The sequence below is a fragment of the Coturnix japonica genome, chromosome 3 (genome assembly GCF_001577835.2).
Source record: "Coturnix japonica isolate 7356 chromosome 3, Coturnix japonica 2.1, whole genome shotgun sequence".
Classification (NCBI taxonomy): domain Eukaryota; kingdom Metazoa; phylum Chordata; class Aves; order Galliformes; family Phasianidae; genus Coturnix; species Coturnix japonica.
In genome coordinates this window covers 24102470-24122252 of record NC_029518.1, presented here as the reverse complement: position 1 = coordinate 24122252, position 19783 = coordinate 24102470, and the positions used below count along the sequence as shown (strand labels likewise).

Genomic DNA, 19783 nt, shown 5'->3' with positions numbered 1-19783 from the left:
TTAGAAATTCAGAATAAATCTTATTCAGGCATCTTATGAGGAAGAGTGCTACTATCTGAACAGCCTGCCAAAATTAACAGGCTGCATTGCTCAAGAAAACCCACACATTCTAGCAAATAGTCTACAGCATTACCAAGTTACTGCTCATAAGCAGGAGCAGCAATCCAGTCTCAATTAATCCATGGTGCTTCTACACTGTAAGAACCCCCTACAAAGGCCTAACTCTCAACTCCATTTTCTAGGATGGGCAGCTGCCTCTTCAGCAGTGTGACAGCATTACAGATCTTAGCTGCATTCTATCTCTTTGTGATTTGGATCAGGCGCATAAAAATTAAGTACGAGTGCTTAAAAGTAAAAGAGGCAAGATTCAAAATGCCATCAGAAAGATAAATATCAGCTAGATGAAGAGTAGTCCAGATAGATCAGTGGCATGTCATTTAGAATCAAGTCCCCCTAGGCAGAAAAATAAACATCTATAACAAATGCATTTATATCACGAGGTCTTAGTGATCTTAAGCTATATGTTCAAAAAGGATTTTTTAGTACACCTTTTTCCTTTGGTTACCAGTAAGTTCCACACGGAGAATTTTCTTTAAGCCCCTCTAGTTTAGAAATCACTTTTATTTGCTTCTTTCCAGATCATTGCTTCTTTCCAGATCAGTGTTTGGCCCTGAAAGCTTGCAGAAAGCAAAACAGAACAATATATAGATTTCCCCCTCTCTTCCCCTTTCTCTCCTCGAGGAATGGATAAAGTGGTTCCTTCTTTCCTACTGCAAGAACTTCCCATCTTGCAAAGCTCTGCAGAGTTCTTCTGGCCTGGCATACCACCAATGGGGAATTCCCACTACTTTCACAGATCACTCAGGAGAAGAGGTTGCACATAACAGTGGGGAGCAGCCATTGCACCGCCTGCAGTTAGAACAGTTTGTGGAACATCTAGATCCCAGACAGGGAGACCAGTCCATGTTGCGTTCGTGCTAATATCCAATTGACTTTTCGCTCTCACTGTGCTGAAGCAAGCAGAAGTACATAACTACAGTAATTACTGGTGAGTTCATGCAAGTCTGGAGATAAGTGATTGACTGATCCACAGACAGAACCCCAAACTGGCATCTGGCCCACGGTTGAGTGTCCTGGCCTAGGCTCACATTTGAATATACGACTGAGTTCTCAGCTTTAATGAACTACTGTTTGTCACATGTTATTATAGCCTACTGCAAAGCTAAACAGATTGACTGAAATCATCAATGTTCCTTCAGCAGCTTCCTAGGACACTTGTTCATTACTGTGTAAAAAGGCCGTCAATAACAAGAGAACGTGGATGCAGGACAACAGATGTGAGACTACTGTACGTCCAGGTCTGCCAGTCTGTGAAGAAGGTGTTGGGGAGGTACACCAGAGATGTATAAATTTGGCTTGCAAAATAAGGCTGCCATCAAGACTTTTATTATCCCCAGGTCTACAAACATTTCTCACATTCTTGTTTCTCTACCCCAGACCTGCACAAGTGGTCATTAAGAAATTCTACGTTTGGGGAAAACCAAGTTCATTAGACAAAAAAAAACAAACAAACAACAACAACACAAAAAGAAAACAGAGGGGGCCTTGAATAACCTGTTGTAGAGTTGCAGGGAATGGCAGGTTTTGGACATTGGTTGTGCTCCCTGAACCCTATTTGTTTTAACTCAAGCCCCCTGAAAATCCTTAGCCATGTAACACCACTAGTAGCCTAGAGTTTTCCTGCTGCAGTGGACAACACACATAAGAAAAAACATCTTTTAATAATTTCAGGATATTCTTTTCAAGTAGAGAAAGTGTTATACAAAATAACGACTTTCAATAGAATAGTCACAATGAAGTATAAACTGAATTTCTACAACAATAAAAACAAGATACTTGGCAGCAGCAAACACAAACTTCTTTTGAAAAGTAGAGATCATTGATCTATTGAAGAAGCCAAAGCTTATTTATTTAAGTAACTATGTAATAAGAGAAAGATGGAAGCTGGCAGCACAGATGGTGCTCTGAAACTCAGAGGTAGGCTGCCAGTTTAAATTCCCCACAAGTGATACGCCTTAAAGTAATCTTATTTCAACTGGACCGCAAGTCCAAGTGGGGCCAGCAATTAGACCATGCTACTCTTCTCTGATTCGTCTTTCTGTTAATAAATATGCCACATCTATTCTGCGTGGCACACAGGTACGTTCAGATCACATCAATCAGGAAGCAAAAAATACTGCAGTAAGCCAGAAATAGCATCCTGCAGCACTATCAAACTGTGGTTAGTTTGTTTATCCTTGGCTATCCACTACTGTGGATAGTTTAGACTGCCCCTTATAATAGGCTTTATTTTGATAATGCTACATGCTTCCTTAAAAATATTTCAATGTTATAATTGCAGCATGAGTGTTTTTCTACCATTTCACAATGGCAGAATGCACATACATATTTAGAGTGCTAAATCAAACAGGATCTCATAACTATTTGATCCAAATGAGTTTTCAGGCCTTACGTTTTCATATCAGTTGTGAGTTGCAGTTAATTAACCACCAAAACTCTCCCTTTCCATCTGTCTTTATAGCACAAGGATTACAGAAAAGGGAAAGCTTCACTGGCTGTCAAGAATGTTTGCTCAAAACAGACTTGCTGCAGACCATCAGAGAGCAAGCATGAACAAATCTGTGAGCTATGTTACTACTTGATTCTCGCTGCAAGTTGTTTTTCATCACTGGAAGAATCAAGACCTCAAAAGAAAAGCTGCATGTTGCTCTTCAGAAGAGAAGGTCCTGGTAGGCCTGGGACAGAGAACAGAGCTATCCCCATTAGCAGCCACTGAATGGAAACAGAGCTCCTCCCCTGAGGCAAAGAAAAGCTAATACTTTTGCTCTCTGAATCCAGAATAAAAACTGCAGAGAAAACAGCTGAAATGCCTTCTCTGGTATTCACAACTCCTGTTTCTTATTTTCATATACTGGAAGGAAGGCAGTAGGTGTTTTCTGGATATTGCCACTTGAAACTTCAGGTCTGCTGACAGCCCACAGATGAAATTGATAAGTGAGACCTCTAATTCTCAGCTGCTGGCCCCGGCTGTCTTTGCCTTCCTATTTTCATGCAAAGAAAGGTCAAATCAAATATTAAAATGGTATGAAAACCCATGTGTTGTTTTTATGTATCCAGTACTGATTTACATGGCATTTGAGGTCAAAAACAACACCATCCCCAAAAGCAGAATGGAATCAGCACTTAAAATTAACAAGAGCTCTGACTCTCTAGAGTCATTTCCATAGAAACTGGCCTACTAAAAAAACAAGGCAAGGCATTAAAATCAGTGAGCATTAAAATCTTCAGGCTACCTTGTTTGTGCTGATCCAAATGCTGTTACTACAGAGACAGAAGAAGCAGTCAAACCAGCAGCCCAGAGCTGGGAGTCTGGCTTGTCTACTGGCCTGGCCAGTGGTCATCCAGACCTATACATGGAGATACCCATGTCAGCACCAGCTAACCTCAGTGTGATGGCACTGCCACGTTAGGAGAAAATCTAAATGAGACTCTCCTCACAGAAGGTAGAATTCTATTTTGTTGAAAACTCCACTTTAAAATGCCTTGGGGCTTACCCAGACCCTCTGAGAAATGTTGGAGTTCTTTAAGACACACTCATACCCACAATCGTGAACGTCAAGCATAATGCCATCTTTCATTCTGGCTGATGATTGAAGTTGCATCCAACTCCATGAAAACTTTTTATAACCACTCCCCTTCTTGCCACATTCTCAATATATTTTGGAGGGAGCCTTATGTTTTCCCAGTTCCCCCTTCATGTTCCCAGCACTGACAGATACGATTGCTACTGGAAATATTTCACAGTCTTCCAAGGAAGACGAATTGCTCAGATTTTACTCAGCACTCTACCAGTCATCTGCCTCTTCTGCTTTGTTCCATGAAAATGCTCTCTTATCTCTGCAAGCTGATACCCAGATTATTCATATGGGTAGGGTACCTCATTTACTGATGTTGGCTATGGAAGCAAAAAGGCCAATTGCTGAGAATAACATTCAGGCATTATCTTGTACTGCAGCACAGCCTGATGGAAACCCCAACTGTGGCATTTAATAGTTAATGTAACCAAAAATAACTAAAAAAAAAAAAAGAAAAAAAAGTATCATTAATCTTGCAGTTAATCAGAAAGATAATATATTAGATAGCTTACATAACTAAGCATATTAAAAATGCATTACCAAATGTTTATCACTAAGTAAACTGGCAAAAGAAGAGTAGGATATTTTACAGCAATCTAAAAATAAAGATATCTCAGGTATCTCCCTCTCTCCAAGCACGCGTTAAAGATTTATACCTCACTAGATCGGGAAGAGCAGCAGCAGCATAGCAGGGCTCAGGCTGACACTACATAACACACGTACCACACAGCTAGGGTAGCAGGTGTAACTGGCAAGACACTGAGGATGAGAAAATACAGGTGAAGAAGACAAAGGAGAAAGTGAACATGAGGACAAGAGTTTGAAGGAAAAACAGGAAGGTTAAAGAATAATGAAAAGATGAACATGAAACAGCAGTGTAAAGACAGGCTATAACCGGAGAAAAAGAAAGCATAATGAGTTAAACTGCAGTAGTCCGGTAAAGAGAAGAAAGAACAAATGACCATGAAAATCTCTTTTACTTTGAATATATGAATTTTTATTCTCAGCAGCAGTTGAAAAGCTGTAATGCAACTCTGGGCAAGAAGCAAAAGGGGCAGCAAATCAGACAGGCTCTCTATGAGGCAGAAGCTGTGGGAGAAAGAGGGGTAGCTGGGTATTTTTAAATCAAAGACCCTGAGCAAACTGCATCATAAAGCAGGCAGTAGGCTGATGACAAAGTTAAATAAGCCATTTTAATTATCCTTTCTTATTGCAAGCTTCCTCACAACACACCACTCTCATTATTAAAGGGTTACAAAAGTGACATTATCAAGAGTGTGTTCTCCTGGAACAATTACTTTAACCTAATGAACACACAGCTTCCCTAATTATCTCAGGAAAGTAAGAAGGATCCAACTTCTTGACTCTGGACTAAGAAGATAAAACTGCAGCAAGCAGAAAGCCTGCCAAAGAAGGAAAAGGCCATGAAATTTCAAATCTAGCTAGAAGAGCATTTAATAAATAGAGACAACTCTAATTAAGTCTTTGGCTTTTAAAAAGAAGGGACAGAGAAATAAGATGGCGCAGTGAATTTGCTGATCAGTTTGATGTTTATGAACTAACACCTGCAGCAACATTCAAATGCCAACTAATCCCACTCACTGCAGAGCTCCAGCACCCATCAAAGCCTAACGCTGAATGTGCCCAAGTATGGAATAAACCAGTCCCCAGTGCTGAGAACGTGAGATCTGGTGTGATACAGAACCAGGCAGTAACAAGAGCAGCCTGTGGCAGGACACAGCATGATATCCAGAGTAAATAACCTCTCACTCAGCTTACCCAGACAACATTGCTCAGAGTGGGAACAGCACCACTCAACTCACAAGTTAGGGCTAAAAGCATTGGGGAGGATACTCCCCAGGGCCACATACACCATGGAATTACTGCTCTAAAAAAGTAAAAATCTTTCACAAACAAATTTGATTGTTACTGATTACATTGAAGGTGGGAATGAACCCTGTTCAGCATGGCTTGATCTTGTACAATTTGACTGTCCTTCTCCCACCTTCTTAATGCCTCAGTGGTTGCTAATTATTGCACATACCTGTCTGACAATAGCCAGCTGCAATGATAAGTAGAGGATGATTTGGTGATCTTCCCGGTCCAACTCCCGTGCTCTTTAAGAACACAACATAAAAAAGAAAAGTGCCTGTTAGTTACTTTCCAGAACTACTTTGCCATGACTCACACACAAACAGAACAAAACCCAGTCCTGTGCAATAGAAAACTAGCCCAGCAATGGGATAGCATACTGAAACTTGACAAAAAGTACATTGATGCTCACCTGGATAAGCCAAGCTCACAGGAACACACATGAAAAATACAACTGTCAGGATTCATGTAACCTACATGCTCATTCACTAAACGCTGTTAAGTGTTTTGGAACTTACATATCTGATGGAGAAAGTAGCTTTTAATTCATGACTCCTGGACAGACAGGAGAGCTGAGAGGGAACAATTAGTTTGACCTAGTGATAAGGTTTAAAAAGAGCAAGTGTAGAGTCTTACACCTGGTGAAGAATAACCGCACACATCAGTACAGGTTAGGGAATAACCTGCTGGAGAGGAGCTTTGTGGAGAAGGACCTGGGTGTTCTGGTGAACAACAGGTTGGCCATGAACCAGCAGTGTATCCTTGCAGCCAAGAAGGCCAATGGAATCCTGGGGTTAATGGATCATGGCCAGCAGGCCAAGGAGGGCCACAAAGATGATCAAGGGCCTGGATCATCTCCTGTATGAAGAAAGACTGAGTAACCTGGGTCTGTTCAGCCTGGAGAAAAGAAAACTAAGCGGGGAGATAATTAATGTTTATAAATATCTAAAGAGAGGTGGAAGGCAAATGGATGAGGTCAGACTCTTCTTGGTGCTGCACAGCGATGGGATGAAGGGTAATGACGTAAAACTCAAACAGAGGAAGTTCCATACAAACATGCAGATGAACTTCTTTACAGAAAGGGTGACAAAGCACCAGAACAGGTTGCCCAGAGAGGTTGCGGAGTCTTCTTCTAAGGAGATACTCAAGACCCATCTGGACACCTATCTGTGCAACCCATTGTAGAGCACCTGCTTTAGCAGGGGGTTGGACTCGATCTCTTGAGGCCCCTTCCAACCTCTGAGATCCTGTGAGTTGCTTCAGGAAATAAACTGCACACCACATTAATGGCAACCACCTCTTAAATGACACTTTGGCCTATGAGCAAGAACAAACCTGCTGGAGTTGACCTACTCCCCACTGCCTTTTTTTTTTAAATAAAAATCCATAAGATAGAATCCAGCTTTACTCCAAACTGCTGACATAGGTTGAGCCACCTCTTCTGCAAGTAGCTCCTGTGAAATCTTCAATCCAACCATAAGTAATGGGAAAGTTCACATGGGTGCACAGGAGAAGAGATTAACGATGCTTTTGAAAAGAGACAGAGTTTTTACACTACTATTAAGCTTACTCAGAATGTATTAGGAAAATACTTCATTCAAACTTCCAGCTGAAAAGGCCACTGATAAGGATGGCTACAAGCCAAACCATTGTTCGAGAAATTCTAGAAGTACTTTAAAAAGAGGTGAAAAGCAAGAAAGAAAGCAAGACAAACTAAGAGACAACAAACAAACAAGGAAAAGCAAGCCAAACCCAGGTATATAGGAAGATACTAGCAGTTACTGTCAGAACACTCCTGTTGGCTGAAATCTGAGTACCTAATTTCTGACTAGAAGCTTGTCTGCTTCCTAGCTAGAGTTAAGATACCATGAAAACAAGCTACAGCTAGTGGGAAAGGTCAAAGCACAAAAATAAATGCACTTTAAAAGCACTGCAGTACTGCAATTACAGAAAAATTGGGCAGTAGTGAAGATATTACATTGGAGCCTGGGAACTGGTGTGACTTCAAGTATACTGCTGATCTAAATAGTGACCATACAAATGGCTTTTAAAATATATACTTTTTAATCTTTCAGACCCTTGTGGAGTAAATATCCAGAATTACATTCGTAGTTTCAGTTTGGCAAAAGTTAAGTTTCTACAACCACTTGCTCTTTGCAATCACTGCAGGAAAAACATTTTAGTCAACATCAGAAAAACAGCTAGGATCCAGTAAAGAGCTCAACTTGCTACATCTGTACTTAGAGATATCAGAGAATTCAACTTTTCATCACTTTTTATAATGCTTTTATGACCACAACAAAACCAGAATTAGATACTTCAGTCCAAGACTTAAGACCAGATAAGCTTCCATTTGGTTGCCATTTGAGATCTGTAAGCATTTATTTTTACAAAATGTTAACTATCCTACTACCTGCATGATGTTTTTAGAGGCAGAACAAACACTCTTTCCTTGGATATTCAACAAAATAATTGCCATATTTCACCATCACAAGAATGTTTTTGACATGTGACCGCTGAAATTTACAGAAGTGTTTTTAAAATTTCAGACAGAGAAACCAGAGTAACATTAAACAGAAAGTAAAACACTGAAAAAAAAAATTATTCTGGATTCATCAAAGGAACTACATAATGCAGGAATCAGTACCATTCCTACTCACCTCTCCAAAGTCTGAAGTGCTTTCTTGTTGTATTCATCCTGAGTGCTCTTCAGAGTAGCTGCAGGGCAATATATAATGTGATTTAAGAGTTGAATTCAATGTTTCAGATTCAATAAAAAATAGCTACACATGTACAGAGTATTTCAAACCAGAAGCAAGAAAACTGTAGAAATCTCACAGTGTCTGCACTCATGGCTGGAAAATGTGCTTCTTTAATGGACAGCACAAAGACTGTATTTTAACTCAAATTCTCAATTGTATTTCTATTGAAAGCTCTTCAAACTCTCTTGTCTGAAACCCTGAAATATTTTTTATTAACACATGCCACTAAAGGTGTGGGGAAGGAGCAGGAGACACAATCTCTTATTGTATCTAACTAGACACTAGACCTCTGCCAGCCTAGTGTACATGTTAATGGCAGTAACTAGCTGGGCATCCTGACTCCAACACCATCTTCATGTAGAAGGATGTTGCAGGTGCCACAGGGAATACCAGAAGCCAGATTTACAGCTCCACAACATATCCCTTTATAAGATAATATTTCCCTTTTACCACAGCAAACTTTCAGGTTGCTTCAGATATGATGTGAGCCACTTATGCCCTCCTTGGTGTGTCTAATTGCCTAAGGATCCCACCCACCAGGCTCACTTCTCAATGTATGACTTAATTCGAGCTCTCTCTGATGAGAAGAATCATCAATCTCTTGTTACACTAGAGTACCATAAAACACCATTATCATCAAGGGAGGAAGAACTCAGAGAAGCGGGGCTCTCTTAAATCCAGAATATCTGGAAAGCTAGCAGTAAAGTTCAGAAGTACACTAGCTGTCCGCCTTGCTCTGAATCTTAGTTTTCAGATTTTATATAGCACTTGTTTTTTGTTCTATCTGTTTTGAATTTGCAAGCGGCTAATCACCAGTACAACAAAGACAAGTAGTTAATCATTCAGCAAACATCCACCTATGAGTATATTTCACTTCCTATATCAAGCCAATGTAAGCTCCGGAAAATAAAGATAGTAAATTGTATATATTCTATCAACAAAACCCCCCAAAAATCAAATACCCACTTAAGAGTTGTGTTCTTCTACAAGTTGTACAAAGGTAAGAAGTTTCTTTAGACTATCCAACATGCTAGTAAGAGAAACATCATAAATTATTTATTTTTCCCTAAGTAGTTGCAGTTATCAGACCTTTTTTACTCCTATGCCTTTCAATAGTTCTTCTAAATATCAGCTTTATCTGGGAGGAACAGCATCTTCGGGATTTCCCAAATCATAAAGATAAGAAAAACAAATGCCAAATACTGAAAAACAGTGAAAGGAGAAAGCTTACAGAAAAATGTTTTAGAAAATCACGATTGACATTCACATAAAAATACCTGAGAAGACACTAGAAAGGATTTGATCACAGCTGTAAGCATTCGCTCAGAAAAACATGTCAGATTGTCCTCCTTACAGAAACCACAAGATTCCCTGTATAAGTAACTGAGTATTTCTAGAGACAAATTACACAATGTGGAAGACAGAAAGAGATTTATCATTTGCCCACCAAATAACCACAAAAAGGAAAAGATAGAAGAACTTTCGGGTTCAGTCTGGTATGACTTGACTAAATAGGTGTTCAGCTTAGAAAGTAAAGAGTACCAGTATGTGGTGGAAATTATGTCTGCACTGATGAGGTGAGACATGCGAGTCCCACTTCCCACAACACGAACTGCATGTTCAGTCACAAGGAAGTTGCAGATCTGGTTGTCTGTCTCTAGATTTGTGTTTGATTTGACCAAGCAAACTGAAATTTGAGTTTTTCCATTTCTATAAAAAGGGTAACTAAGTAATTTTTGGAGAGATGCAAGAGAAGGAAAGCTGAAGTGACGACTGAACAAGTTTAGTGGCAACATGACTTGGTTTTGACTATAAATAAAAACTGAGCTCAAAATGGCATTCACAGGCTTCGTTCCAATGTTCTACCACACAGTCTTCATGACGAATCCCATGTACAAAGGCTACATACAGTTAAGTGGTAACTCTTAACAGCAATTCTTAAGTTCTTCCCTCTCTTTCAAAACAGAAAAAAGGACATTTCTACACAAAATCTGTGTCTGCAAGAGAAGCTGTGCCACTGGCCATTCCCTTAACATGGCAAACATTTTCAAGCAAAATGCAGAAAAACAGGGAGCTGAATTTGGGAGGTCAGTTTGGAAGAGCACTGACTGTATCTTTACACATCTAGCTCAGCAGTTGCTGAATCAATTTTTAGCACAATTAAGTTAGCTTTGCATAAAATGAACAAAACTCCCAGGCAGACAGGTACTGAAGGGCAGTAATGAGAGCAATAAGCTGGATTAGTTAACAGATTGGGAACATCTTTATTGCGATCCTTTAGGTTCTTCCTACTGCTCCTCTCCCATATATTGCTAGGTCTTTATCAGAGATAACACACGTACACGCTACATGAATAAATACAGTGATGATATGACTCAGTGTTTAATATTTATGCCTCAAGTCTACAAAACCTGCGCAAGTTCCTCCTACTGCCGTGCCCCTCCTCACACATGTTCCTTCCCTCTCCCTACCAAAATTAGGTTTTTTTCCTTAGACAGTGAGAGAAGTCATTGCTGCTGCAACCTGCATAGCTCACAGAATACCTCTCACACCAGCCAAAGAAAATCTTTCACAATGAGGACAGAGCTGGATGAACATGACTAGAACTCTGAAGCCATGCAGACTTCTCTGGGGCTGCTGGTACCAACAAACTTTTGATACCAAAATACAAACCTCTAAAGTCACATTTGAAAACAGAGAAAGATAAACTGTGTTAGTAAGAAGGTGCAGCACAATAAGCACTGAATGCACAGACTGAAATAGTAATGCTGAGGGCCAGCATCAACACTAAATATACATCGAGAAAGTCCATGTACCGTGGACTGAAAAACCATAAGCAACTGCAGTATAATCAGGTCTAATCTTGTAGCACATTAGTTTTATGAGAAAATAATCTAGTTTGTGCTTTCCAGCACTCTTCTATTATGTGAATCACAATATTGAGAAGTGGGGTGGAGGGATGGACTTCAAAAATACATTTCTGATCCAAACTATAGCACCAGTGTGCATGCATCCTTTTGCACATACCAGTGTGTTTCAAAACAATTCCTCTGAGTTAAGACAACTAAATACAGTAAGTTATGCAGCTTTTGCATTCAAAATTAATGATTGCATGTGCTGATCGTTACCTCTGGATGCAAAAAAAAAAGGTGTGTTTGTTCACTAGTAATGGATTTTTAACTTTATTTCCTCTTTTTAACATTAACTGGTGCTGATTAATATTAACATACTGATTAACATTTACCATTAGCTGTTTACCAACTATTTATAACGCTAGGAAAAATCTTCCAATTCAGTCTTTGATTTGTGGCCTTGTAACAAAATTCTAAATGAGAACAGAGATGCAGCACGCTTTCATTTCTGAAAAAGAGAGTGAATGTCTGTTAATCCAGAAAGGTTTAACAGTATGTGTGGAGCTGACATTAGATAAGAGCAGTTTTATTTCACAAAGCATGCTGAACTTGTCTCTCCTCTCCAGCCTGTGCTAAATTCATCCCACGTTTCCCTTCTTTAGTGAATTCCTCACGAGGCCAAGCTGGCAATGCAGCTTGTGCCATTACTAGAACTACAAGAAGCAAAAGGTTTGCTGTTGAAATCGACTCACTGGGAACAGATTTGGGATGCAGAAAATTCAGATGTATGGACACTCTGTATAAACAAGAGATATATGCTTTTAAGAGTGACGCAAAAGCAGCAATGACCTCCTCTGAGGACTCATCTTTCAGCAACTTCATAGAGTCCTCTTCCAAAAACCACATAATTAGACAGTAAGGATGGCAAAGCTACGTACTTATGGTCAGCACAAGTTTCAGAAAATCTTATTTCATCCAGGAGTAAATCTAATAGTTGTAAAATGAGTCTATCGAGTGCTCCCATGAGTTCTTCAAATCATCATTCAGTAGGATTCTATCTTCTCATCTCTGCTAAATGCACTTGCTAAGAAGTGGTCATAAAAGAAGGGCTCTAATACAGCTCCTCAGCACCTTTGGCACATAGGATGATAAATATTTACTGAAATTACATTAGAGAGAGAAAACCTAACCTTGGTTGGAAGGCAGCTTTATATTACTGCTTTATAAGACAATTGGTTAGATATCTCTGAAAATGATGATTAACTAAATAAAACTTAAGTGGGAGGCTACAGAAAATCATATATACACACAGACATTTGCATGTCAGCATATATTGCTACAAACTGGTATAAACACAGTGATATAAGACTATAAAGCAGGATTCACAGCAGAGTAGTTGCCTTCCTTTCAATGTGTTTTGTTCTTCATTCCTCACTAACAAAAGTTTGTTGTTGCTCTTTTTAATGTCATACTTTTGTAAATTTGACATTTTCAACTAAAATGCTGCTATGTATTCATGATTGCCATGTTTCTTAAGGACATGGTCCATTTTAATATAATTAATAAAATGCAGCCAGAAGATGAAAATACGCGCTTCAGATTTTTCCTAAACAACTGCAGGAGTGGCTCTACTGATCAACTGGCTACAGATAAGAGGATGAGAAGGCAGGTGTTCCAATGTTTCACAACAAAATCACATGCTAATCCATACAAAACTGCAAGGCAACTGTTGCAATGACTGTTTATTTCATGTTACAAAGAACACTTACCACAACACCTGAGCTGAAATCTTGTATACCTGGAAACCTTCCCTTCCGTAAGAGTTTGCAATTTGCATTTTGCTTTTACCAAGGTATTTTTAGAGCCAGACCACAATACATGCCTCCACAACTCCATTCTTTAACAACCTTCTTCTTTCCATTGAGAGTAACAAATAGATTGTAATGGACTTAGGACAGAAAACTTTACTATCTCTGAAAACAGTCTCTGGGATCTCATGCAGCTTTAAGGACAGTTTATATAAAATCTAGGCAAAATGCCCTAAGGAACTTGGCTATAAAGCAGAACTCAATGTTAAATGAACTTTTTAAAACTAAAAAAAACCAACAAAGTTTAGATTAGGAAGGGCATACGTTTCTTGACGCTCTTTGTAAGGGGAACTATTCAGAGTCAGAGACACAGAGAACTAAAGGAAGCAACAATGCATGTTTCTCTCCATGCTGGAAAGCTGTTCTCAGAAGGTTTGATTGATGACTGGGTGAAAAAAAATACACTGCACTACTGAAGAGCACAAGCCACTTCCTCAATCACATGCCTTGTAGAATTTTGGTATAACTTGCAAGGTCTGAGCACTTCCGTCGCATCGTATGAACTGTCACTTTAGCTCTGTTTCAGGCTCATTTGCCCGAAGAAATCTGTTTATGTGGAACACAGCTGACAGAAAATCATGTGGTTTGGACTGCCAAACTGCTGAGGAAACAAAACAGCTCAGCTATTATTTAAAGAAACTATGTTAGGAGGCCTTTTACCTATGTTAGAAATCACAGAGAAAGGAAGGCCGTCCCCAGCTGTGAGCCTGATGAAGGTCAAATCCAGATCTCACCCAGACACAAGGACTTTCAGCCCTCCAGGTTACAAAGCACTGATTCTACAGAATCACAGTCTAATCTTACTTTCAGCAATTTGTATCTAGTCAATCCATATGTACCAATGAGACAGATATTTTTATCTTGTTTACTTCTAAGCAAAGAAAGAAACTACATCATGGAGAAGTTGAATCTCTGCAGGGAATCAGTATCATGCCAGGAACTGCAAGTCAGGCATTTCTGCCTCCAGTTCTTGGACCGTATTTCTTTATGTGATTTATGAGTGGGAGACAGAACACGAAAATAGATCGAAAGTTCCATTTTCTGTTGTGCAAATAAGTGAAATAAATACATTACAAATATCCAAATGAATCACACCAAGAATCATTGCATACAGTCAGATAAACATCTCCTAAGCAATGATCTGTGTTTCTTCCTTTACTTAAAAGCTTCACTTTTACTACCATAACGGACATATCTCTGAGGAAGTGAACAGTCCTCGTTTGTCTTGGAATCTGATTCTTTCCTAAATCCAGCCATCACTAAAGGCACAGTTTCCAATAAATTTCCCACTGCTCGCACCCAAGAATCAGAACAGATATTTAATACAGCACGCTTGACAAACAGGATAACTTACCATCAGTAGCCTGAAGACTATATGTCAGACCCAGTGCCAAGTAACCCTTCGCTAGGGACTCTCCAGCATCCTCACCCAGGTCTATCACCATTTTAGCAAAGTATTCTCCTTCTTCCAGCTGCAAACGAAGACAGAGGTTGAGAATTACAGACATTTCTACTACACCTGCTTCAGTAAAGTTATCCTTTTATACATACCCATACAGTCATCTGAGAGACACTGACAACAGTGACTACAGTGATCACACTATGCACTTACAGAAAGGAGAATGCTGAAGGCCAAATTATCAGACCTTGATGCACAGGCACTGTTTTCAGAAGTCTGGGCTTTGTTTTAAGCACCTGCCCTAAACTATTTCCAGATGTTTAAGGTTAAGGAAGGACAATATCTTATTTTTGTATTTCTCTTTAGGGAAATCATGTAATCTTAAATATCAATGGACTAACTACTTATATACCTTTCTGGCAGTAGACTGAAAGATCTAACAGAAATCTTTCTTTAAAGGAAGAACTAGGTTTTCTCTACATTGCCTTTAAAACTTTGAACAGTGCTCCTCACTTCTAATCTTAAAGAGTTACTACATCCTTAATAAGCAGAAAAGACTAAGACCTGTAGACTGTATCTGAAAAGGTCAAGGTTAGACAGGTAGAGACAAAAGCTGTAAGCGATACTTGAAAGGCACAGTCTACAGGAATACTTCATGTGCATATAAGGTGATCTGCAGATCCTGTCAACCATAATCAGTGAGTGTTAACCAGCAATCAATGAGACAGCATCACACTATCCCAAAAATCCTACTGTTGCAAACTTTTATGACATGACTACTGACTTTCTGGAATGGAATTACTTTGTTTGGAGGAAACATTTTTGTTGGAAAGCCAGACGCTTTAGATGCAAATACTGCAGCAGTAACTGAAATGTGCTCTCTCATTATTCAGCTTTGTCGCATTTCAGCACCTCATATTTCTTTGACATCTAAAACTCATAAGGAACTGGTATCAAAATTGTATCAGCAGATGAGAAATTTTCCTTCTGCAGCAATTTATGTGCATATTACTTAAGAACAGAATTGACTTGATATACCGCAGCCTGTCAAGGGAGTTCCCAGTTACATCCCTTGCAGACATTCAGGTGATAACATGAATTAGCAGCTACATAAAGAGAGGAGCTGGTATTTATTAGATGACATCAAACATAATGAAGTCTTTACTTGATAATCTGTGTATGGCAAAAATACTAATTGATAAAGGAATACCTCCCAGAAACACCAAGCAAATTGCAAGGATCATCTTTAGCAGCATAATCCAAAGTCTACTGCAAACACTGGAAATAACTCTGCTGACTTCAGTGATGCTCAGATGCTACCCTTTAAGCCCGCAAACACAAAGCCTGTTCCAGGATACTTTTTAATCCTGTAGGCAGCTCTACTGACTTCCCTGCCACATACTAAAGCGTGTTCTGGACCAGAGCCTAGGACAATGGAAGAAGAAAAAGTCCCATGACTCAGCACAGAGGGGGAGAAAAAACAACAAAAAAAAAACCCTGCCCTTCTCATGAAACAGTAACTAAATTATTCAGCTCTCAGGAACATTTACATAAAAAATGAAATCTCTGCAGTCAGAAATTTAATTATGCACCTCTTTTGCTACCATAAACAGCCATATTCCCTCTCTATTTCTTCATTATTTCTCCTCTTCTACTTACATGCACTTTCAGCTAAGAAGTCTCCATCAGGTGAAGAAAAGAGCTACCAAGGTTTGGAGCTGAAAAGGTGACATTTACCCCTGAAGAGATTTTGCTCCATTGTTTCTCAGAACTGTCTCCTGATAGTGTCTCTAGTTCCAGACTGATGGTCCACGCTGAATAAATCAGTAGCACACCGTGCAGTTTTCTTGCCTGCCAGTTATTGAGAGCCACCTGTGTGTGTCAGATTAGTGTTTGGTATGAGAAATTAAAACCACAACTTTCCAGAATGACTGAAAGAGTGCTTCTAGCATAATTCTTGCAAATATTATTCATACTAACACTAATGGCACTTCGACCAGCCACAAAGGCTCTCTTGAATGCAAACACTGGTCAGCTGAAGGCTGCTTTGAAAAAAAGAAAATGGCGTTGTAAACACCAGCACAGCTCAGCAGCTGGTTCTGCTTATGAGAACATTTACTTTTCCTACTTACTGCACTCAGCCACTTTCCCTGCCAGTCCTGCTGTGACTGCCATCTGCCCCCTCTTCTCCCATTTGCCTACTCTTAAATCACTCCGAGCAACCATGAAAAGCAAAACCTTCCATTCAAATCATCCAATGCAACCTTTCAACTCTCCGGAGCAAACTGCCTCTAACCTGTCCATGCTCTGGGTGAAAAATCCTTCTCTACATACTTCAATGACTGAGACACCAGGAGCCAGCCTGAGCTGTTCCTTTCCCCTCCCCTCATGCAGTGAGAGGCACATGAAATCTCACTCTCTGGGACTCCCACAAGTTGCAAGTTTGAGGTACACAGAAGTCAGATAAGACACAGCAGAAGACAACCATTCCTACTCCAGTTGCACAACCAGGTGGCCAGCCTCAGCATGAAGGGAACTCAAACAGTTTGTTTTCTCCAAATGAAGACTCCAACTTAAAATGGTGCAATGCTGCATTGGGAGGGCAAGGAACATGTATCAAAACTTGTTGCAACGCACAGGCCATTGCTAGCAAACTAGGCTGCAGGATGCCAGGTGTCCCCCAGACAGCAGGGATGGCACGGCATAACATCATCACTAGGAAATGCACAAGTACTGCTATTACCCGGTTGCCAGCAGCACCAACAGCAGCTCCCAAGAATGTGGAAAAAGGCATTTTTTTGGTCAATTCACTTGTAACAGCTTGAATTCACTCCCCTTAGAATCATTACTTGCTATTCCTTCAGAAGCAATAAAACCCAAAGTCTTAATGCCTCACAGCTACATCTCTGATTTGGCCCTTACCCTTGCTAAATTCTTGTGAGTACTTGACACTGAATAGCTTTTTGAGCAAAGGGCTGCAGAGAGAGGCTCCCTGCCTTCTGAGATCTGTATGGCAGAAAGCAGGTGTTGAGGAAAACAAGCTAAAGGGAACTTTTCATTTTGGAACTGAAGCTGTACTACCTGTCAGGAGGCACTTGGAAGCACTAGCTAAACTTCTTCCCCACACCAGAAAAGAAGCACACAGCTGGCACCTGGAGAGATAAAGGCTGCCAAACCACAAGCTGACACTGATAAGACTGTAATGCTGTGCTGCTGTTCTTTTTTTTTCCCCTTCCACCTTCTCCATCCTCTTTGATGAAAACAGAGTAGTTGTTAGCTGCACAACACTGAGGGTTGCTTCCCCTGAGAGCGGCTACTCCTGTTATTTGACCGCAGGTTAGGTGAGTACTCCAGCCAAGCCCAGAGGCACACTGACAAGTGCGGAACAGCAGGTGCTGTCTCCTGGCCTATTGCCACCCAGCTGGTTTCCAACCACCACCCAGTGTGTTTTTAGAAAAGCTCAAGCCCTACACCACTGAATCTATACCCTCCAGGACTGAAAGTGGACTGTAGTTCCCACCAGTATGGGTTTAGAACAATTGAAGACAAGCAAAACTGATGTTTTGATGTGCTGCACTGCAGCACAGAAATGATGTTCTACTGTGCTGAAAAGGGGAGTGCACAAGGGAGGAGGCAGGAAACACACCAAGTGACACTGGACTAGGACAGCAGACAAGGTTAGTGAAATGGGAGCTTGGACACCCCCGAGACTGAGAAACACCCAAGTATCTTGGAGATCCAAATCCTACAGGAAGGGCATCCACACAAAGCTACATACTATTACCTAGATTAATTAGGCTTTGATCCTTTTTGTTATACAGGCTTGGAGGTTTGAAGGCCACAATAAAGAACAAGAAAAATTAAACAATGGGAAAATTAGGAGAAAAGGGGAAAACAACAGAGGAAGAAAGTGCCCAGTAAGCTGCTGTGTAACAGAAAAGCTCTGTCCCACAGCTGTTTTCAAGACACACCAGAAATCATGTTACATGACAGGAAATAAAAATTCCTATGCTTTCTATTGTTGGTCTTTTGACACTGCTGATTGCTAAGCCTATTCAGCAAGTAAACTCAGCACACTGTACTTCGTAATATTTGAGCCTTTCCTCCAGTGTACTAGGAGTGGTTTGTTCACAAGGAAATTGTATAGGCTACAAAATTCTTGGTTGCCTTTAACATCTAAAATCCTTGGGATTGCCTCAGTAACAGCAGCTGTGATGTCAGTGAAAATCTATTTTAAAAGGTGGAAGAAATCTTCAGCAGCTCCTTACCATTCACTGTGTTCTCAGTAGCCTCTCCTCACAGTGATGTCAGTCCTCTACAGTCTGCTTAGCAGGTGGGATAACTCAGATAATGGGGTGAGATTCAATCTAACAATGTTACTCATACCACAGTAAAACCTACGCATTGCCATGCACCTCCAGAGCTCCTAGGTGACTGAGTAAAAGCACATGCACATCATTTATCATCTGTAATGACAGGGTCAACAACAGAGAGAAGGAGAGAGAAACACTCTCGGATTAAGTGGCCTGTGAAAGTAATGAACGATAAGCTGTTACCTCAGAAGCATGAAGCTCTAAATCTCCATGCTGCCAACCTTCCAACCCTCCTTCCAACCCCATCATGTACTGACCTCACTGTACAACTTATACTTTACAGATCTGGTGCGTGGTCTGATCTGGCCTGACCCCACTGCTCTTCTGCCTTTGCCCTAACAGATACAACACAATCTCCATTTTCCCACACTCAGATCTGCGAGTCGAAAGAAGCAAGGAAGCAGCTGTAAGGTGCAGCACGCTCTTGTGCTGCAGTTTTTGCCATAGGGTGAAGTCTCTCCAAAAATTCATATGAGCTGATAACACTGGCATCATGTGATATTACACAAGTTTGACTCTACAGTACTATTTCTGTGGTGTTAATTGTGGGTCGCTGAAAACAGTAAGAGCGTGTCTCAGGTCCTCCTACTCCCTGTTAGACCACTGTCCTTAGAAGATTCAACCCCATACTAGTGACATAATTCATCTCCACGGGTACTTATCAAATTTCAAATGAGTCTCAGTTGAAATCACTATAGTAAAAGACACAAGACAAGAAAGCAGCCTAGTAACTAACCATTGATGCCTTTAAATAATAATTAGAAAATGGATAAAGTCAGTATTTGACACCTGCCATTAAGTTTTCAGTATACTTACAACATCTGCCGCAATAGAGTCCTGTGAAACCTAGATGAGTAAAGAAACTACCGGTACCTTAGTATTAAAATACTAAAAACAACAACTCATGCTGCAGCTCAAAATCTCTGCCAGTATAACTGAGAAAGGGTGCTAAGTGAAGGATG

The 19783-nt window shown here is 40.2% G+C and overlaps 1 protein-coding gene across 15 annotated transcripts in view; it reads right to left on the bottom strand.

Moving 5' to 3' along the window:
* TTC7A (tetratricopeptide repeat domain 7A) overlaps positions 1 to 19783 on the bottom strand; it is a 229389-nt gene that overhangs the window by 80420 nt on the left and 129186 nt on the right. For 14 of the 15 annotated variants that reach the window (XM_032443773.1, XM_032443774.1, XM_032443776.1 and 11 more), the window contains 3 exons: positions 14404 to 14521; positions 8228 to 8285; positions 5740 to 5812 (listed from right to left, as the gene is read on the bottom strand). In XM_032443773.1, the coding sequence (XP_032299664.1) occupies positions 5740 to 5812; positions 8228 to 8285; positions 14404 to 14521 (249 nt within the window). The remainder of the gene's footprint in view (positions 1 to 5739; positions 5813 to 8227; positions 8286 to 14403; positions 14522 to 19783) is intronic. The other variant, XM_015857450.2, reaches the window with a different exon arrangement.